General features: G+C 39.5%; 1 protein-coding gene across 1 annotated transcript in view; it reads right to left on the minus strand.

The window, feature by feature from the left end:
- Nucleotides 1-7,717: 7,717 nt before the first annotated feature.
- LOC135223189 (uncharacterized) overlaps nucleotides 7,718-18,462 on the minus strand; it is an 11,483-nt gene continuing 738 nt past the window's right edge. The window contains exons 2-3 of the mRNA XM_064261693.1: nucleotides 8,475-8,559; nucleotides 7,718-8,011 (exon numbers count right to left, since the gene is read on the minus strand). Of these exons, the coding sequence (XP_064117763.1) occupies nucleotides 7,718-8,011; nucleotides 8,475-8,559 (379 nt within the window). The remainder of the gene's footprint in view (nucleotides 8,012-8,474; nucleotides 8,560-18,462) is intronic.

An 18,462-nucleotide genomic window follows, 5' to 3' on the forward strand; every position in this document is an offset into this window, starting at 1 on the left:
AGAGAGAGAGAGAGAGAGAGAGAGAGAGAGAGAGAGAGAGAGATACACACACACACACCACAACCATACTTTTCTTGTAAGCGGCGTTTAAATGCATAGTATATTCTCCATCCATCCCAACACGAACTAACTAATTCCGAGGTGAAAGACGGGAATTTGCGAGGGAATTTAAAGGCATTTAATGAGGCGGATCAATGTCACCTGCGAAGGATCAAGAAGGGGGAGAAAGACGGCGTCAGGGATGCAGGATCCTGATGTAGTAAGTATAAAGGATTTTAAAGTGAGTGATAAAACCAGTCATTATTATTATTATTATTATTATTATTATTATTATTATTATTATTATTATTATTATTATTATTATTCTATGCTGGAAACAGACCTTCTTCCAAACTTGGATGCTTAAAATTCAAGTCAGTGGTCCCTCTGATTGGTTTGTTCCATATGAATAGGGTTCTTCATCTTCTGAATAATAATAATAATAATAATAATAATAATAATAATAATAATAATAATAATAATAATAATAATAATAATAATAATAATAATGCTTTATTAAAATAATGGCAGAATTCACAGACAGAAATCATAAGGAGATTTGAAAGAATTCTGTTATAAAATGAATTCTGTGAGTTCTGCCATTATTTTTATTAAAACTTATATCATTATTATTATTCTTATTATTATTTTATTATTATTATTATTATTATTATTATTTTATTTTTTTTTTTTATTTTTTTTTTTTTTATTTATTTTACTTTTTTTTTTTTTTATTTTTTTTTTTTTGCTCTATCACAGTCCTTCAATTCGACTGGGTGGTATTTATAGTGTGGGGTTCCGGGTGCATCCTGCCTCCTTAGGAGTCCATCACTTTTCTTACTGTGAGTGCCGTTTCTAGGATCACGCTCTTCTGCATGAGTCCTGGAGCTACTTCAGCCTCTAGTTTTTCTAGATTCCTTTTCAGGGATCTTGGGTATCGTGCCTAGTGCTCCTATGATTATGGGTACGATTTCCACTGGCATATCCCTTATCCTTCTTATTTGTATTTTCAGATCTTGATACTTATCCATTTTTTCCCTCTCTTTCTCTTCAACTCTGGTGTCCCATGGTATTGCGACATCAATGAGTGATACTTTCTTCTTGGCTTTGTCAATCAACGTCACGTCTGGTCTGTTTGCACGTATCACCCTATCCGTTCTGATACCATAACCATCTGATGTTCATGGACGACATCAAGCTGTATGGTAAGAGCATCAAGGAAATAGATACCCTAATCCAGACTGTAAGGATTGTATCTGGGGACATCAGCATGGAGTTTGGAATAGAAAAATGCGCCTTAGTCAACATACAAAAAGGCAAAGTAACGAGAGCTGAAGGGATAAAGCTACCAGATGGGAGCATCATCAAACACATAGATGAGACAGGATACAAATACCTGGGAATAATGGAAGGAGGGGATATAAAACACCAAGAGATGAAGGACACGATCAGGAAAGAATATATGCAGAGACTCAAGGCGATACTCACGTCAAAACTCAACGCCGGAAATATGATAAAAGCCATAAACACATGGGCAGTGCCAGTAATCAGATACAGCGCAGGAATAGTGGAATGGACAAAGGCAGAACTCCGCAGCATAGATCAGAAAACCAGGAAACATATGACAATACACAAAGCACTACACCCAAGAGCAAATACGGACAGACTATACATAACACGAAAGGAAGGAGGGAGAGGACTACTAAGTATAGAGGACTGCGTCAACATCGAGAACAGAGCACTGGGGCAATATCTGAAAACCAGTGAAGACGAGTGGCTAAAGAGTGCATGGGAAGAAGGACTAATAAAAGTAGACGAAGACCCAGAAATATACAGAGACAGGAGAATGACAGACAGAACAGAGGACTGGCACAACCAACCAATGCACGGACAATACATGAGACCGACTAAAGAACCAGCCAGCGATGACACATGGCAATGGCTACAGAGGGGAGAGCTAAAGAAGGAAACTGAAGGAATGATAACAGCGGCACAAGATCAGGCCCTAAGAACCAGATATGTTCAAAGAACGATAGACGGAAATAACATCTCTCCCATATGTAGGAAGTGCAATACGAAAAATGAAACCATAAACCACATAGCAAGCGAATGCCCGGCACTTGCACAGAACCAGTACAAAAAGAGGCATGATTCAGTGGCAAAAGCCCTCCACTGGAGCCTGTGCAAGAAACATCAGCTACCTTGCAGTAATAAGTGGTACGAGCACCAACCTGAGGGAGTGATAGAAAACGAATTATTATTATTATTATTATTATTATTATTATTATTATTGTATGCTGGAAACAGACCTTCTTTCGAACATGTTCATTAAAAATAATGGCCGAATTCACTGACAAATCATAAGGAGATTTGAAAGAAATCTGTTATAAAATCAATTCTGTGAATTCTGCCATTGTTTCTAATAAAACATTGTTATTATTATTATTATTATTATTATTATTATTATTATTATTATTATTATTTGGAAGATGAAGAACCCTATTTATATGGAACAAACAAACCACAGGGGCCAATGACTTGAATTTCGAGCACGCAAAGAACAGGACGTTCATTCCAAAAAAGCAGAAAGGGACGCAAAGAAAGCAAAGACTCTCTTAAAACGGAAAAAAGCTCAAAAGCAAACCGAAATAAAACGAGGTCAAATCATCAGCATGGAAATACAGAAACGGGCGAGTAAATGAGAAGTATAACGATTACACCACTTGTGGGCGGGGAGGGGGAGAAGGAAAGATAATAACGAATAAGGAAGGCCGGTGGTCGTATTCACTAATATATATCATACACGACAGCGACTGTACGGCAAGATAGCACTTGTAGATTAGGTGATTTACGAGGGAATGGAGGCTTGAAGTGGATAACGGAGCATTACCGCGTAATCTTGCAGCGGATACGAACTCGGGCACACACAGCAAGGAGCCCTGGCAGGTGGGTGGATGGGTGGGCAGGTGGGTAGGAGAGGTGGCGGTGGGTGGGGAGTTCACAAAGGCTTCTGCAGAACATGGTGATCAAGGACCTTAATTACGTGTTTATGTTGGTGTGAGCCTTATCAGACAGACAGACAGACAGACATAGACGGAGGAATAGTACTAATAATAACCCAATGCTTTTAATTCATAATTTATTACCCGCTATCAAACCGCCCTTTCTTGCGTAGTGGAGCGAGAGAGAAATGAATTAATAAAGGGAGAGAGAAATAAATCAGTAAATGAAGAAACAGACAGAAACATAATATGTAGCACCCAATGGTTTCTGATCTATTATTTCTTGCCCTATATGAAAGTAACCTGTTTAACTAGACGAATGGGGGAGAAAATACAAATGAATAAATGAAGAAACAGACAGGCAGAGATGAATAATATCAAGAACTCGTCGCTTTCCAATCTATTATTTCTTAGACGTTACCAAAGTGCCCTTTTTCCTACAGACGAATGAGAGAAAAATAAATGAATAAATGAAGAATAGGACATACGGCCCGCTGGTGTCTTCTTAAACCAAATGATGAAAATGAACAAGTCTGTAAAAGATGTCTTCGTGGACTTTTCTTACAAATCATCACTAACCATAAATAATAATAATAGAAGACAATAGCCTACTAATAGCCGAGTGACGTTGCTATTATTACTTGCGAGTACAATGACAGTACATTAAACAAAAGTACATGTGGTCGACTCTTCAGTGCATGGCTAACTGAGGACGAACATGAGTTCTATCTAATAATAATAATGTGGACTCACTTACTAGAGAAGCTAAAAGAACAATTCTTGGCTAGATGGAGGGGAGGCGGAGGGGGGGAGGTGGTGTTACCACTTCGGAAGGGTTCAGTGGTCCCTCTAGCAAGATGTTAGGGGAGAGGGGGGGGGGGTGAAGGGGGGTTCACTTGTGGAAGGTGAGGGAAGAGGGGAAGGGGAAGGGAAGAGTTTGAAAGGGAGGAAAGGGGTAAAATCAAGGAAAAGAGAGAGAGAGAGAGAGAGAGAGAGAGAGAGAGAGAGAGAGAGAGAGGTACAGAAACTAGTAGAGGAATTCCTTAAGGAGGGAATAAACCATTTCGAGAAAAAAAAGTGAGAGAGAGAGAGAGAGAGAGAGAGAGAGAGAGAATCCATTTAAAATGGATAAATAGTGAAGGGAGGAATCGCTTGAATAAGGCAAAATTGTGACTTAAGGAAGAAAGGTAGAACACTGATGAGAACCGACTCAGGAAGGAGAGTGAATGTGGAATTCACTTTAAAAGGAAGGACTAAAAGGGTCACACTTAAGGAAAGTGAGAGTGAAAGGGAACCCACTTTACGACTGATGAAGGGAAAGAGGATGACCCATGTCAGAAAAGTGAGGGTGAGATAAGGATAACATTTACGGACAGTGAATATGGAGAGGGAATGATTCATGCAAATTATCTTGCGACACATTGAGGGGACATTGAGTCACTGTGTGTGTGTGTGAGAGAAGAGAGAGAGAGAGAGAGAGAGAGAGAGAGAGAGAGAGGGGGGGGGGGGGGGGGGGAAGGTTAAGAAATCACTGTTACTTACATGCTCTCTTGTCAAGTAAATGGCATAAGTATAAGGAAAACAGTAAAACTGCAGTTGGGATAATTAGTTAACTAACAACAAAAGTGTCTGGGAAATGGTTTCCATAAAAAATAAGAGCAAGCGATCTTTTAGAAGTTGATGATTAATCAAGCAAGCGCGTGAATGTGCTTGAGAGAGAGAGAGAGAGAGAGAGAGAGAGAGAGAGAGAGAGAGAGAGAGAGACACACACACAGCAATCCTCAATGAGGATCATTGGCCCGTACATGTAGCAGATTTATGAAGCCGATTGCTAACCTTTCCGAGGTGACAATAGGCTAGGACATTGAAAAGGTAATTCACGATGAGGAACTGTAATCTACAGCATGACTTGAGTATCAGTGGCTGCTTAATCATGAATATAATCTAAGGTATTAATCTGTTGGACATGCATCATTTTTAGAGTGGTACGGCTTGAGAGAGCGATGGAAAAGCATTCAGTACCCCTTTTTGTCACTACTTGAGTGAAAAGTTAGGAAGTAAAAAGATAAAAGTCTGACTAAACTGCAGATGAATTGCCTCTCTCTCTCTCTCTCTCTCTCTCTCTCTCTCTCTCTCTCTCTCTCTCTCTCTCTCTCTCTCTCTTTCATTTCAACAGAAACACCGCCAAACTCAAGCAGAGTCTTGTAATAGGGCTGAGACACAGCGATCGAAAAGGAGTATTATATTAAATCAGAAAATCAAAAGTGGAGAAACAAAAGGTGGTCGAGAATGTAAGAAAAAACCCAAAGTTCTCATTTGCTGGAGAACACCAAATATTAGAGAGTGGAGTTGGCCATTTCAAATAACGTACATTGAGTTATTACATCGCCAGGAATAAATTTGCAAGTGCCTATCAAAGCGGTATATCATCTGCATATTTGTCCCCAAAAGCTAATTAAAAATAAAAGTGACATATACAGCTAACTCTGGACAAGACCGCTTTTCGACAACGTTAATGAGATCACGCAAAAATAGAACTTGAGAGACCCAAGTACCTCCTATGAGGAGAATCATTAAGAATTTATGACACATCAGGAAACTTAAAAGAGCTGAATTACTTGACCAGCTTAAGCCAAGGTGCAAAAATCATACCACCGTCTTATACCACAGACATCTCTTCATAAAGGTCCTTGAGAAAACAATAAGGAAAACAATCGTTAAGCAACTGATAATGATCTCTTTACCAGCTATGGTATATGGAGAGATCCACGGTATCACAGCTAATTAACTCGTAGCTAAAAAAAATCAGAATCAAAGAATCGGACGTTCAAATTGACACTATCGTGACTTCGCCGAGGCTTTCAACAGTTTTTCGCTTAAAGAAATTAATAAAATATAAAATAAAATATAAAAATAAAAAACTATTTACCGTGACTTCGCCGAGGCTTCCGACATAAGTTCTTCAACTTCAAAATATAAGATATGCTAAAAAAAAAAAAAAAAAAAAAAAAAAATTTAGGTGGGACTGTACTTATGAGCCTGGCTAGGTAACTTCACTCGAGTATCACTTAATATAGTATCACTCAAACCAGCATAAGCCATACGAGGTGTTTCGCAAGGTGGTATTTTCTACCTCGTTCCCTTTTGTATATTAATAATTAGTTACAATTATCAGTATTCAAAATCAGAAAACACTAGCCATTAAAATCAGACACATTTCTCTTTAATTGAACTAAGATACTGGAACTGGTGTCCCAACCAACTCTTATATCACAACCAGGCAAGAGATTGATCTCACTGTCTCCGACTTTTGAAATCATCTATTTTATCTCATCTATTAGGAGGTAACACCTCCACGCATTTAAGCTAAAGTCAAACAAACTCCTGGATACCCTACCAGACAAGCTAAGATATAATGCCCTAGGTCATTTCAAAGACTCGAATACAGGGCACAGTTCAAACTCCATCTAGAACCTGAAAGTTAAGATCCAGCATCATAGCTTTCTGTAACTAAGTAATACGAGTCTAAATACGGGAGGCCCTACACGTGGGAAACACCCACCCTACCCCACCCCTAACCCCCAGGAGATCTGCAACCGATCATCAGGTACTCGTAAGATAAATCTTTTATACAAGAAAGCTGGCAATGACCTTGGCCTACTTCAGTAAGTCAATTAGTGTCTTCTTATCTCTAAGCATATTGCATATTGCTTAAATAACTCATTAATTCGATTTTTTTACCTCTCTCACTAACACCTCTTGCACCCTGAGAGAGAGAGAGAGAGAGAGAGGAGATCGTACTTCGCTGAGTTAGCAGAACCTTTATTATAATAATGGTGATGCTATAATGAAGATGAGAAAAATGCATCAAACTATTGAAAAAATCTGTTATTGGTCGAAATAGAAAAGATATATACGTATATATAAGATTATACATAAAATACAACATAATGCTTGGGCTATGTAAATGCCATCTGTTTTCAAGACGAAGTAATTATAGCTTTTCCCAGGCCTCATTTCTTCTCAAAATAAATCTTTAGAATAAATTCCGCATTAATCTGTTTCTTCTGCCTGTCAAAGTTTAATGGTGCCACAGTCAGTACCTTTCACCTAATCGTTCATCTCTCAAGAATGATTAGTTTCAAGAGAAACATTCTTCATAATAAATTTTCGCATTAATACATTTGTTTATTCTCTCTGTCCAAGTTTAATATGCCAGCCAATGTCATTATCTCTCCATAAATCATTTATATAAGTTTCTTGAAATAAATATTCCTCAAAATAAATTTTAGCATTAATATATTAGTTTATTCTCTTCGTCCAAAATATGCCAATGTCATTATCTTTCCATTAATCATTTATATGAGTTTCTTCAAAATATTCTTCATAATAAATTTTCACATTAATGCATTTGTTTATTCTCTCTGTCCAAGTTTAATATGCCAATGTCATCATCTTTCTATAAATCATCTCACAAGACTATTTGTTTCCATCGAAAGTATCGTAACACCACTACAAACGTGTATAATCGGTTTAAAACTGTTATCTTCAATAATTCTTCCGCTGTCAATTGTCAGAATCACCTCATTAACCATTCCCTACCGCCCGTGAAAATTAAGCGCGCCATAAAAATCAAGGGTAGCAGCTCAATAAACGACTCCCTCTTACTCTTCCCATCAGTCCCACCACATAAAGAGGCGGATTAAGAGAAATCTACGACTCTCAAACGTTTCTTTAAAACTCTCGGCGGCGTCCATAATGGGGGACGTCCATCTGAAATTACGAATGTCAGCGAGGACATTATCAACAAGCCCGAAAGGACGACACAAATCGCGCCTCATAAAATCAGGGCAATGCCCTGCTTCTTCAACGGGACGCCCCCCGCCCCACTCTCCCCATAACAACCCCTGCACCGCCCCCCCACAGCCCCTCTCGTTCGCCACCGCGTTAAATTCACAGGAACTACCTCGCTAATGTCCAAATCAATTTGCTCATTCATAGCAGCCCATTATGGCCAAGTTATAAGCACACACACACACACACTGCCAGTACCTCTCCCTCCCTTTTCCCCCCCCCGCACACCCCCTCCTCTACCCTAATCCCCTTCCCCTCCTAACCCCTAAACCCCAACTTCTTCTTCTTGCCTCAGCGATTGCCTTCTTTATAGTCCTCATCTTGAACTAATACCGTCCTCCCAGAGTCGCCGGGATTCAAACGGTCATCAAGAAACATCTTAACCTCTTCCTCCTCCTTGCTCCTCGATGGGAGGTGGGGGAGGGGAGAGAGGAAGGGGGAGGGGGGGGGAGGTGTTAGAGCGTCCGCCGACCCCAAATCACCTTGGAAATCATTGCCGCAACACCTTTTATATGCGCCCTCACAAAGACCAAGTCTTTCTTTCTTTTTTTTACCCCCTTCCCTCCCTACACTTCCTACCTTGCCTCCTCCCCCTCCTCCTCCTACTCCATCCTCCTCTCCTCCTCCTCCTCCATCGCATTCCCCAGAAACAGCAGCGCTATTCCTGTCAAGTGGAGAGTCATAAAGATCGCACCCAAATGATCGTCAACAGTCAATGAGATATTTTAGAGGCCATTCCGGGGAGGGGGAAGGGGGGAAGGGGTAACAGGGGGTTTATGTGGCGGATGGCCTTGACCGTGAAAGCGTTTTATGAGCCATCATGTAAAGTTTATGGACGCTCGTCATGGCTGTTCTTAGTGGGTTATGGCCACACGGGCGTTAAAGGGAGAGACACACACACACAGATATATACACTTTTGTCAATTTCTTCTTCCAGAGCTTTTTGAGGAGGAGGAGGAGAAGGAGGATGAAGGGGGAGGAGGAGGAGGGGTCTTCTTCTTCTTCTCGGGCTTTCTCTCTTTCCTCGCCCTACCTGTTGCAAGTCCCGTGAATTTTTGTTACAAGTGGGTAGGGAAAATAGTATCAAAGGAGGAGGGGAGGAAAGGAGAGTGGAAGGGAGGAGGATGAGGGAAAGTGAGGTGATGGTTGGGGAAAAAGGTGGGGAGAGAAGGGGGTATGAAGAAGTGAGGGGGAAAATGAGGGGGAAATAAAGGAGAAGGATGGGGAATGAGGGGAAATGGAGGGGGAAGAAGGGGGAAAGGGAGGGGGAAAGGGAGGGGAAGATGGGGAAAGGGTGGGGGAAAGAAGGGGGGGAAAGGGAGGGGAAAGGGAGGGGGGGGAAAGGGGGAGGGGGAAAGAGAGGGGAAAGGGAGGGGGAAAGGGAGGGAGAAAGCAGATGTCGATGGGATAGGCTCTCTTAAGAAAGGGTTCTTTCTCCATCTGTTCCATCCTCCATCCTCCTTCCTCCTCCTCCTCCTCGGGCAAATCGAGAGAGAGAGAGAGAGAGAGGTTCAAGGTCGTACCTTAGGATGGGCGCTAAGCGGAAATTTATGAGCTTGAGACATGGGAGTCCTAATCGGCAGGTTTGTTTTGGTTTAGTTGTGTGTGCTTCCACATCGTACGTCTCTCTCTCTCTTCTCTCTCTGTGCTTACGGTGCTACTTTTGGGTTGTGGGGGTATAATCTGTTCGTTGGTCAATGTGATACTGTAATCATTTCTGGCAGTAAAGGAAAGGTATACGAAAATATAAACAAGTAAAAAAATGCGCGGAAGAGCTTTCTGTACAGTGTATAATGCTGTATAAGCCATGCCCTTTGAAGCTTTCAGTCACGGTCCGGTAGTGTGGTGGCCTGTCCTATACCGTTGCCAGACACACGGTTATGGCTCGAAGCTTTCAGCCACGGCCCGGTGGTGGCCTTTCCTATACCGTTACCAATACCAGACGCACGATGATGGCTAACTTTAACCTTGAATAAAATAAAAAGTACCGAGGCTAGAGGGCTGCAATTTAATATGTTTGATGAGTGGAGGGTGGATGATCAACATACCTATTTGCAGCCCTCTAGCCTCAGTAGATTTTAAGATCTGAGGACAGACAAAGCCAATTCAATTATTTTCGTTTAAAGAAAACTAAAATTGCCTATAATGACGCTAAACGCACTGGGTGCTTATGGTTACTGTTTATTCCTATTTCCTGATGACTGTCCATTTTTTGTCTTTCGACTGCAAGCGATAAAGCTAAGTAATGCACGCATTGCAGATAAATGTACAATATGAGGATGATGACTATAATGATGGCAATCTGAATGGACTTAAGAGTATATGAATCATTATAATTCAATGAATAAATAAAGAGTGGAATTCTCTCGGGGTTGACATATCATAATTACGATGAATAAACAATGAGTAGAATTCTCTCGAGAGTTGAAGTATCATAATTACAATGAATGAATAATGAGTAGAATTCTCTCGGGATGTGCGTGGTTGGGCTTGGTAATAACAGAATAATAAAACCTGGGCATATGTATACAAACATATTTGGTCCCTCATTCGAGGCGATTAAAAGACGATGCAACACTTTGAAACGCACAGCCCATTAACTACGCATCAACTAAAACAATGATAATAAAAACTTACTGATAAACATGAAACAACCAACCCTGCAGTACCTGAAAAGGACAATCATTTCCCACCCCCCACAAACACACACACTTGCAACATCCATCTACAACTATCAAGACATAGGAACTATCCTACAGCTATTTCTTAACCGAGAATCAGATAGGACATCATTCTTTCTGTGAAGATTTCAAGCTGTTTAAGACTATTTTCTTTGAGTCTCTGTATTGCTTAGGTAGCCATGAATATTGGAATAGTAAGAAGGTAGCCGAGTTCTCATAAGTCGTCTGGTAATGTTATACGCAATACTGAGACGTCTAATACTATGCTCGAAGTAATGATCGTCTATAGAAAGCAGCCATAAATATTAGAATAGTAAGAAGGTAACCGAGTTCTCATAAGTCGACTAATACACAACACTGAGACGTCTCGTACTATTTTCGAAGTAATGATCGTCTATCGAAAGCAGCCATAAATATTAGAAGCGAACTTAAAAAAAATAGTTGCCATTAGGGCGATAAAATGAAAAAGTCCTTGGAATCACAATTCCTAAAGCCTCCAAGATTATCCAACACGCGCCCCATGTACAGAAAGTCCTGCACATGACCCAGTTAACGATTAAAAGGAACATATATTGATTTTCATCTTTTCTGAAGCTGAATAAGCCATCCTGATACTTCTTAACTGACATTCACTCTGACTGTTCAAGATCGCTAATCGAGGACCAAAAACATCTTTCTCAGCTTCGTTGCAGAATACAGAATTTTGGCCAAAGGCCAAGCGCTGGGACCTATCAGGTCATTCAGAAATGAAAGGGAACTGACAAGGTGGTGGTTTGAAAGGTCTAACAGGAGGAAAACCTCAAAGCAGTTGCACTATGAATCAATTGTTTTAAGAGGGTGGAAAGTAAGATGGATTAAAGACAATATGAATGGAGGTACAGTAAAAGAAATGAAAGAGGCTGCAGCTAGTGGTCGAAGGGACGTTGGAAAGACCGTTAAGTAATGCCTACAGTGCTCCACGTGAGGTGCACTGCCGGCACTAAGCCCATCTGATTATGAAGATGCCTATTTGTATCCATTTCCATTCATTAATGCACTGTCTAAAGTCATCGTTACTAAAGTGTCCCTAACACTGACAAGAATCTTTAAATATAAAATTATACCTTTCTCTAACAATTTTAACAACCCGTCCGATCACAAGGCAAAAGGCCGGTAAAATCTTAGCCCTTGCCCAATGTGTCTCCATCCAGTAACTAGGGATATTGTACTGCTATCCTAGGATTTTACACTTCTTTCCACTCGTAAGTATTACAGTTTAACATAATTTAAACTTATCTCCTTGGACCACTCACAACCATTATTATTATTATTATTATTATTATTATTATTATTATTGTTATTATTATTATTATTATTATTATTATTATTATTATTACCAACTCCAATATTCATAGCCAGTAACACCTCTCGGTATAGTTTCTATTCATCAGCCTTTATTCTCTTCATATGAACTAACTACTACTCTTCGATTCACATAACTGCTTCAAGTTATGAATGTCTCAAAGGTTAAATGAACTCATGATAAAATTGTTCAGTACAACATATCACTGCAATCAGCCATCATGAAGCTGTGTGCAATATTCAACTTTCATGGGTGATGGAAGATTACCTCGCCGAAGGACCTGTGTGGACTTCGATGCTAACAACTGCAATTTTAAGTGGTGCCGTTGGATCCAGCTTCGGGGTCATGTACAATGTGCCAGTTCGAGTAGGAATCATTCCCTGAATAAATGTCGCTGATGTGACTACAGTAGATTCACATCAATCGTGCATTTGATGTCTAGGCCAGTCCCTTACGACTCTCCTGATTGGCTGTTGATAAGCCAATCACGGTTGCTGGAAACTACCAGTCTCTCTCGAGAGTTCACATAGGCAGGATGCGTGCTCCACCTCTACTGAGGGATACTTTTGAAAGACGTATCCCTCAGGAGAGGTGGAACATAGATCCTACCCATGTGAACTGTCAAGAGAGACTGAGAGTTTCCAGCCCTGTGATTGGCTTATCAACAGCCAAGCAGGAGCGTCGTAAGGGACTGGCCTTGACACCAAATGCACGGTTGATGTGAATCTACTATAGTGGCGATGCATCTTGGCTTACCTAGCATCCAAGAACCTGTCTATCTCATGTTCAGTATACTGGCAAACATATGTATACAGAAATTATGTATGAAAATTCGTAAAGTAACTAAGTCTACGGGCACAACCAGCCTTGTTTCACGGGCCAAACCAGCTCCGTTTCAGGGAATCCCTTCTCACCCCCACCCCCTTCTGAGGTCGGGGGGAAGTATGATGAAACCCCATTATAAACCATCTTAGGGATCCCCACTATAACCCTATCAAGTTTCATGCCCATCGGACCAGTCGTTTGTCCGTGATTGAATGACAGACGGATGGCTAGGCATTACGCCCATTATAGCAAGATGTATCCTGGCTGATTCCCTAATAGCTGAGATATGGTGAGATAGACAGTTCAGTAGGTTACAGGCTGAGCAATCTTACAGTAAAAAGCATCTGACAACAGTTGTAGGTTTGTGTAGGCACTGAAGGACGAAGGGTGCGACTATGGGGCGCGGGTTCGTTTCCTGCTGCTGGGCATCATAATTGCTTCAAAATTCTTGCACTTGGATCTAAGGGTTCGTAGTGACAATCGTATCGAAAAAGGTCCGAAGAATTCGAGAAGTGAAGAGGGTATTGTGGTTATTACAATTACATAAGTATCTGATAAAAAGTGAGCAGTAGATCCTACATATATAGTTTTGAGGGTTGTGTTCATCGACAGACAAGAGAGAGAGAGAGACAATAGATGATTCCTACCCATGCCTATGTAAACATAATGGACTACCCTTGTACCAAGGCTGACTGAAAACCCCTTCACCCTCGTAGGAGATATGAGACGACAAGGTAAGCGTGGCAGAAACACTAATAGCCAGACAGATGGAGGATCACCTCACCCTCCCCTCTTCATGCTTATCTGCTATGATTGTTTGTTTTTATGGTGTTTTTACGTTGCGTGGAACCAGTGGTTATTCAGCAACGGGACCAACGGCTTTACGTGACTTCCGAACCACGTCGAGAGTGAACTTCTATCACCAGAAATACACATCTCTAACACCTCAAATCGAACTCGCAGCCACCAAAGTGGCAGGTAAAGACCAAACCAACCACACCAATGAGGCGGTGACGGTTTACTCTTGAACCCAGCTAACTCAAACTGCAGATTGAATTTCATTCAAGTCTTTTCCAGTGCAAAAGGTGTTGCCATGATAAGGTAAGTGTGACAAATACTCAAGAAATATGGAAAGACAGACAGACAGACACACATTTCCATATCTGCAGACACACGATGGGGGAAACCACAATAAACCTGACATGGTTGGTTGAACTAAAATCTAATTGTTAAATATACTCTAATCAAATTTGCAGTCATTGATTTTTTTTATCTATACTTATATACATAAATATATATATATATATATATATATAATATATATATATATATATATATATATATGTATATATATGTGTATATGGTATTATATAAATATTTATACAAATATTATATATATATAATTATTTTTTAAATAATATATATATATATATATATTATATATATATATAGCTATATACAAATTTATTTATTACAGTGTATGTATTCATATTCTACGCTTACAGTAAGCGGCTACATGCTGGTAATTACTGGATATACAAGACAAAGCAATTCCATCGAAAATATTCCCCAGTTTTCACTGACAAAAAAAATACAGTGTCTAAACGGTGCACAGAAGGCCTTTCGTAAAGTTTCTGTTCCTGTGCGTACTAAACCGCACACTTTGATTAAAACCTATAGTGAATTACTGTATCTTTAGGTTTCCTTCATAAACGGTTGGACTTTGGTTAGCGTAGTAAGAGTAAGTTTCATTATTTTTCATATAACTAAATGTTGTTCTTTTAAAGCGCTATGATATCCTGAAATTACTCGTGAAGACAGTCCAAATACAATAGATGAAATGATGATGAGAGAGAGAGAGAGAGGGAGAGAGAGAGAGAGAGAGAGAGAGAGAGAGAGAGAGAGAGAGAGAGAGAATATTATACCCGAAATCTCGGACACAAACCACAAATTCATAATAGACCATACACGAAATATCGCCGCCCCCTCCCCCTCCCCCCCTCTCTCTAGAACATTAAAGATAACTTCAAAGCCCTCCACATTCCCCTCCCTCCCTCACCACATCCCCCTCCCCAAGCAGAAATGAATGTCCAAGGCTCTTCCACTTCGTCTGCTGGACTCGGGAAGAAGAAGAAGTTGAAGAAAAGAAAGAAAGAAGAAGAAGAAGAAGAAGAAGAAAAAGAAGAAAGAAGCAGACGAAGTAGAAGAAGAAAGAAGAGGACGAAGTAGAAGAAGAAGAAGAAAAAGAAGAAAGAAGAAGACGAAGTAGAAGAAGAAGAGGAAAGAAAGAAGACGAAAAAAAGAGGAAAGAAAGAAGCCAAAGAAAGAAGACGAAGAAGAAAGAAAGACGACAACGAAGAAACAAAGAAGAAGACGAAGAAGAAGAAGAGGAGAAGAAGAAGAAGAGGAGAAGAAGAAGAAGAAGAAGAAGAAGAAGAGGAGGAGGAGGAAGAGGAGGAGGAGGAGGAGAACTTGAGACCAGCCAAAAGAAAGAAGAAGAAGAGGAGGAGTTATATGAAGGGAAAGAAATAAGACGAAGAAGAAGAAGAAGAAGAAGAAGAAGGAGGAGGAGGAGGAGGAGGAGGAGGAGGAGGAGGAGGAGGAGAGACGTGAGACCAGCCAGCATCATCAGCTTGCTGGGGCCTCAAGAGAGATTAGCGGTTTAACTCTGCCGACTGCTTCGACGGACGCCTAAGTAAGCGGCATTTGTCTAACCCCTCCTTTATATCTCTCGTCTGGTGAAGGAAGGGAAGGTTTCCTCGGCTGTTTTATTTATATTTTTTTTTTATTATTCTGTTAATTTTCTTTTATAATTTACACATAGAAAAATGTTCACTGTCCTGCATCAAGAATGGTCAGAGATGCTTTCGCAGTGTTTTATAGTAATTATTTATTTTTACTCTGCTAATTGCGTATAATTTGCATACGTAAACATATTTATTGTTTCTATCAATTATTGTCAGTGATGGTCTTCGCGTGTTTTCTTTTTATTTCTTAGTTTTGCTTTTATCTATTAGTTTTCCATTGTTGATTTTAGGTTATTCCTTACAAGCATAACAATGTTCATTGTTTAGTATTAAGATTACTCGGTGATGTAATTTTAGATTCACGAACTGTCAAATTACATCTAGAGATTTTGAAGAGTTTTCTGTTAACCTTTACTAGAGAACTAAGATACTTCGTATATACAAAATCACAACGTAAAATGCTCATTATTTTGTATAAATAAGTCTTCACTGATGTAATTTTAGATTCACCTGTCCTGGAAAATTACATTTAATAATGTAGAACCGCGTGGTGAAGTAATTGATTATTATGTGATATAATTCCTGTCACCTGCGTTGGCAAAATACATTTCATAATTCAGAACAGTGTAGTGAAGACAATATTCCTTATATACAATTCCCAAATGTAAAATGCTCGTTTTTTTTTTCTTGCATTATGAATGCTGAGTGACGTAATTCTAGTTTCTCCTTTATTGGCAAATTACATTTAATCATTTTAAACCGCGTGCTGAAGTAACTTATAATAGAAAGTTAAGATATTTCATCAATACAATTTCCAAGCGTACAATGTTCATTTCAGATTCACGAGAGTTAGCAAATTACATTTAATAAAATAAAGTATAAAAATAAAATAGAATTATGAAGTAACCTTCACTAGAAAACCAAGATATTCATCATGAACGTATCTTGGCTTTTTGAAATGTGGCAAAATTCGAATCCTTGAAAATGGGATAATGGCTTTTGTAATGACCTACGTGGGCATGTGAAAAAAAAGCAAAAGATATTATTATATAAAAAAATAATTATATGTCGCTATTGCACAATTTTCTTACCGCAGTATCTCAAGATGCAAAAAACAAGTCAATACTTATCAAAAGTCATCAAACTGGACTATAAAAAGCAGGTATAAAAATATTAAGAAATCTACTCTGAGAAAAATATCTACGATTACAATAGGGAGTAAAAGTTCTTTGTGTCGAGAATATTTTGGCAGTAGACAATAATAACATTTTCGGTAGGTCTAAGCAATTGCTTGGGGTCGGGTATTTCATTGGAAATTGGCTTTTTTCCAAAGTATTTTATTTGCTTATTAAGAATTTACTGTTAATTTTTATGTAGATCGATTATAATTAAACCCTCCAAGGGGTAGTATTAAACACGGCGATACATTTGAACCCCCCCCACCCTCAACCCCCACCCCCACACCCCAACCCCCACCCCCAACCCCCACCCCAACCCCCTACCCCCGTCCCTAGTGGCTTTCGTAAATACCGCGGGACCGTTCCTTGCGATCCGTGCGGAGTTATTGCTTAGAAATACCATATTTTCTCGTAAAACTGACAAAAACAAATAAATGAATAAATAATTAAATAATTGTTAGTAATAATAATAAAAAGCCCACACATTTCTATTAAGGATAGTTTGACTGCAAAAATTCTCGAACGTTAAACCAGTAAACACATGTCCTTGCCTATAGGCATTAGACTGTAAATGTCTTCTGTATAGTCTTCATTCTCTCTCTCTCTCTCTCTCTCTCTCTCTCTCTCTCTCTCTCTCTCTCTCTAAGTCGAAAGAGAGAGAATTACCAGATGCACTAAACAGCGCTATCCAATAACGTTAGACTAATACTAAAAAAATCTATTGAAAGAACTCATCATTTTCTTTCTTATTATTATTATTATTATTATTATTATTATTATTATTATTAAATTATTATTAAATTTAATAATATGTAACGTATGAAATATGATCTGCAACGGGAAGAATGAAGTACCTAAGCCTAATGAATTGTTCGGTATACCGATGGGCATTTTCCGTTAGGCCTCCACACGAAAAGAAAAAAAAAATTGGATTGAAAGTGGTTGCCTCTGTGGTTTGACAAAAAGGAAGTTCAGCCATAAAGTTCTAAGTAAAAGTGAACTCGGAATGAGCCGCATTTTATGATTCTCTCTCTTCTCTCTCTACATCTCGTCTCTCTCTCTCGCTCTCTCTGTCTGTTTAGGGTGAGGACTCGATTTGCGAAGCCCTGATTATGTCGCCAACAAGTTAATTGTGAATTTTGTTTTAAAATTTAGGGATATTTATTGTATATATATATACTAATATATATATATATATATATATATATATATATATACACATACACATATATATTATACATGTAGTATACCTGAATCACGAAAATTTGGAACGTGATGAATTATATTTAAAAAACAGCAAAAAGCCACGAACGAGGCCTTTCGACCGAATGTCCTTTACTTAGCAGACATCGAGTCTAAAGGTCTCTCTCTCTCTCTCTCTCTCTCTCTCTCTCTCTCTCTCTCTCTCAGGTGCTTTTACTTAAGACTGCACTCAAGATAGATGCTCCATGTTTAAGACGGAGTACCCAAAATGAATAAGGGGGAGTTGAAGGGACGGGGATGGAGTTGGAGTAGAATACGGGTGTGGAGGGGCCAAGGAAGGGAAAGAAGGAAGGAGTGAGGGGAAACGGAAGGAGGAGGGAAGGTGGTGAGGGGAGGGGAGGGGTGGGGGAGAGGTATAGCAGTAGGAGCCTAGCCTCTATGAAATATCACCCTTATCGCTACCAAGTCTTGCGTTCGACGGTTCAAAATGGCGACGTATTATTGAAATTTTCTCGCTGGAAAAATATCCTGACAAGCTGATATTTCAGCCGAGCTCTTATTGAAAGGAAACGTCGGGAATTACGAAAATAT

Source organism: Macrobrachium nipponense, chromosome 8 (genome assembly GCF_015104395.2).
Source record: "Macrobrachium nipponense isolate FS-2020 chromosome 8, ASM1510439v2, whole genome shotgun sequence".
Lineage (NCBI taxonomy): Eukaryota > Metazoa > Arthropoda > Malacostraca > Decapoda > Palaemonidae > Macrobrachium > Macrobrachium nipponense.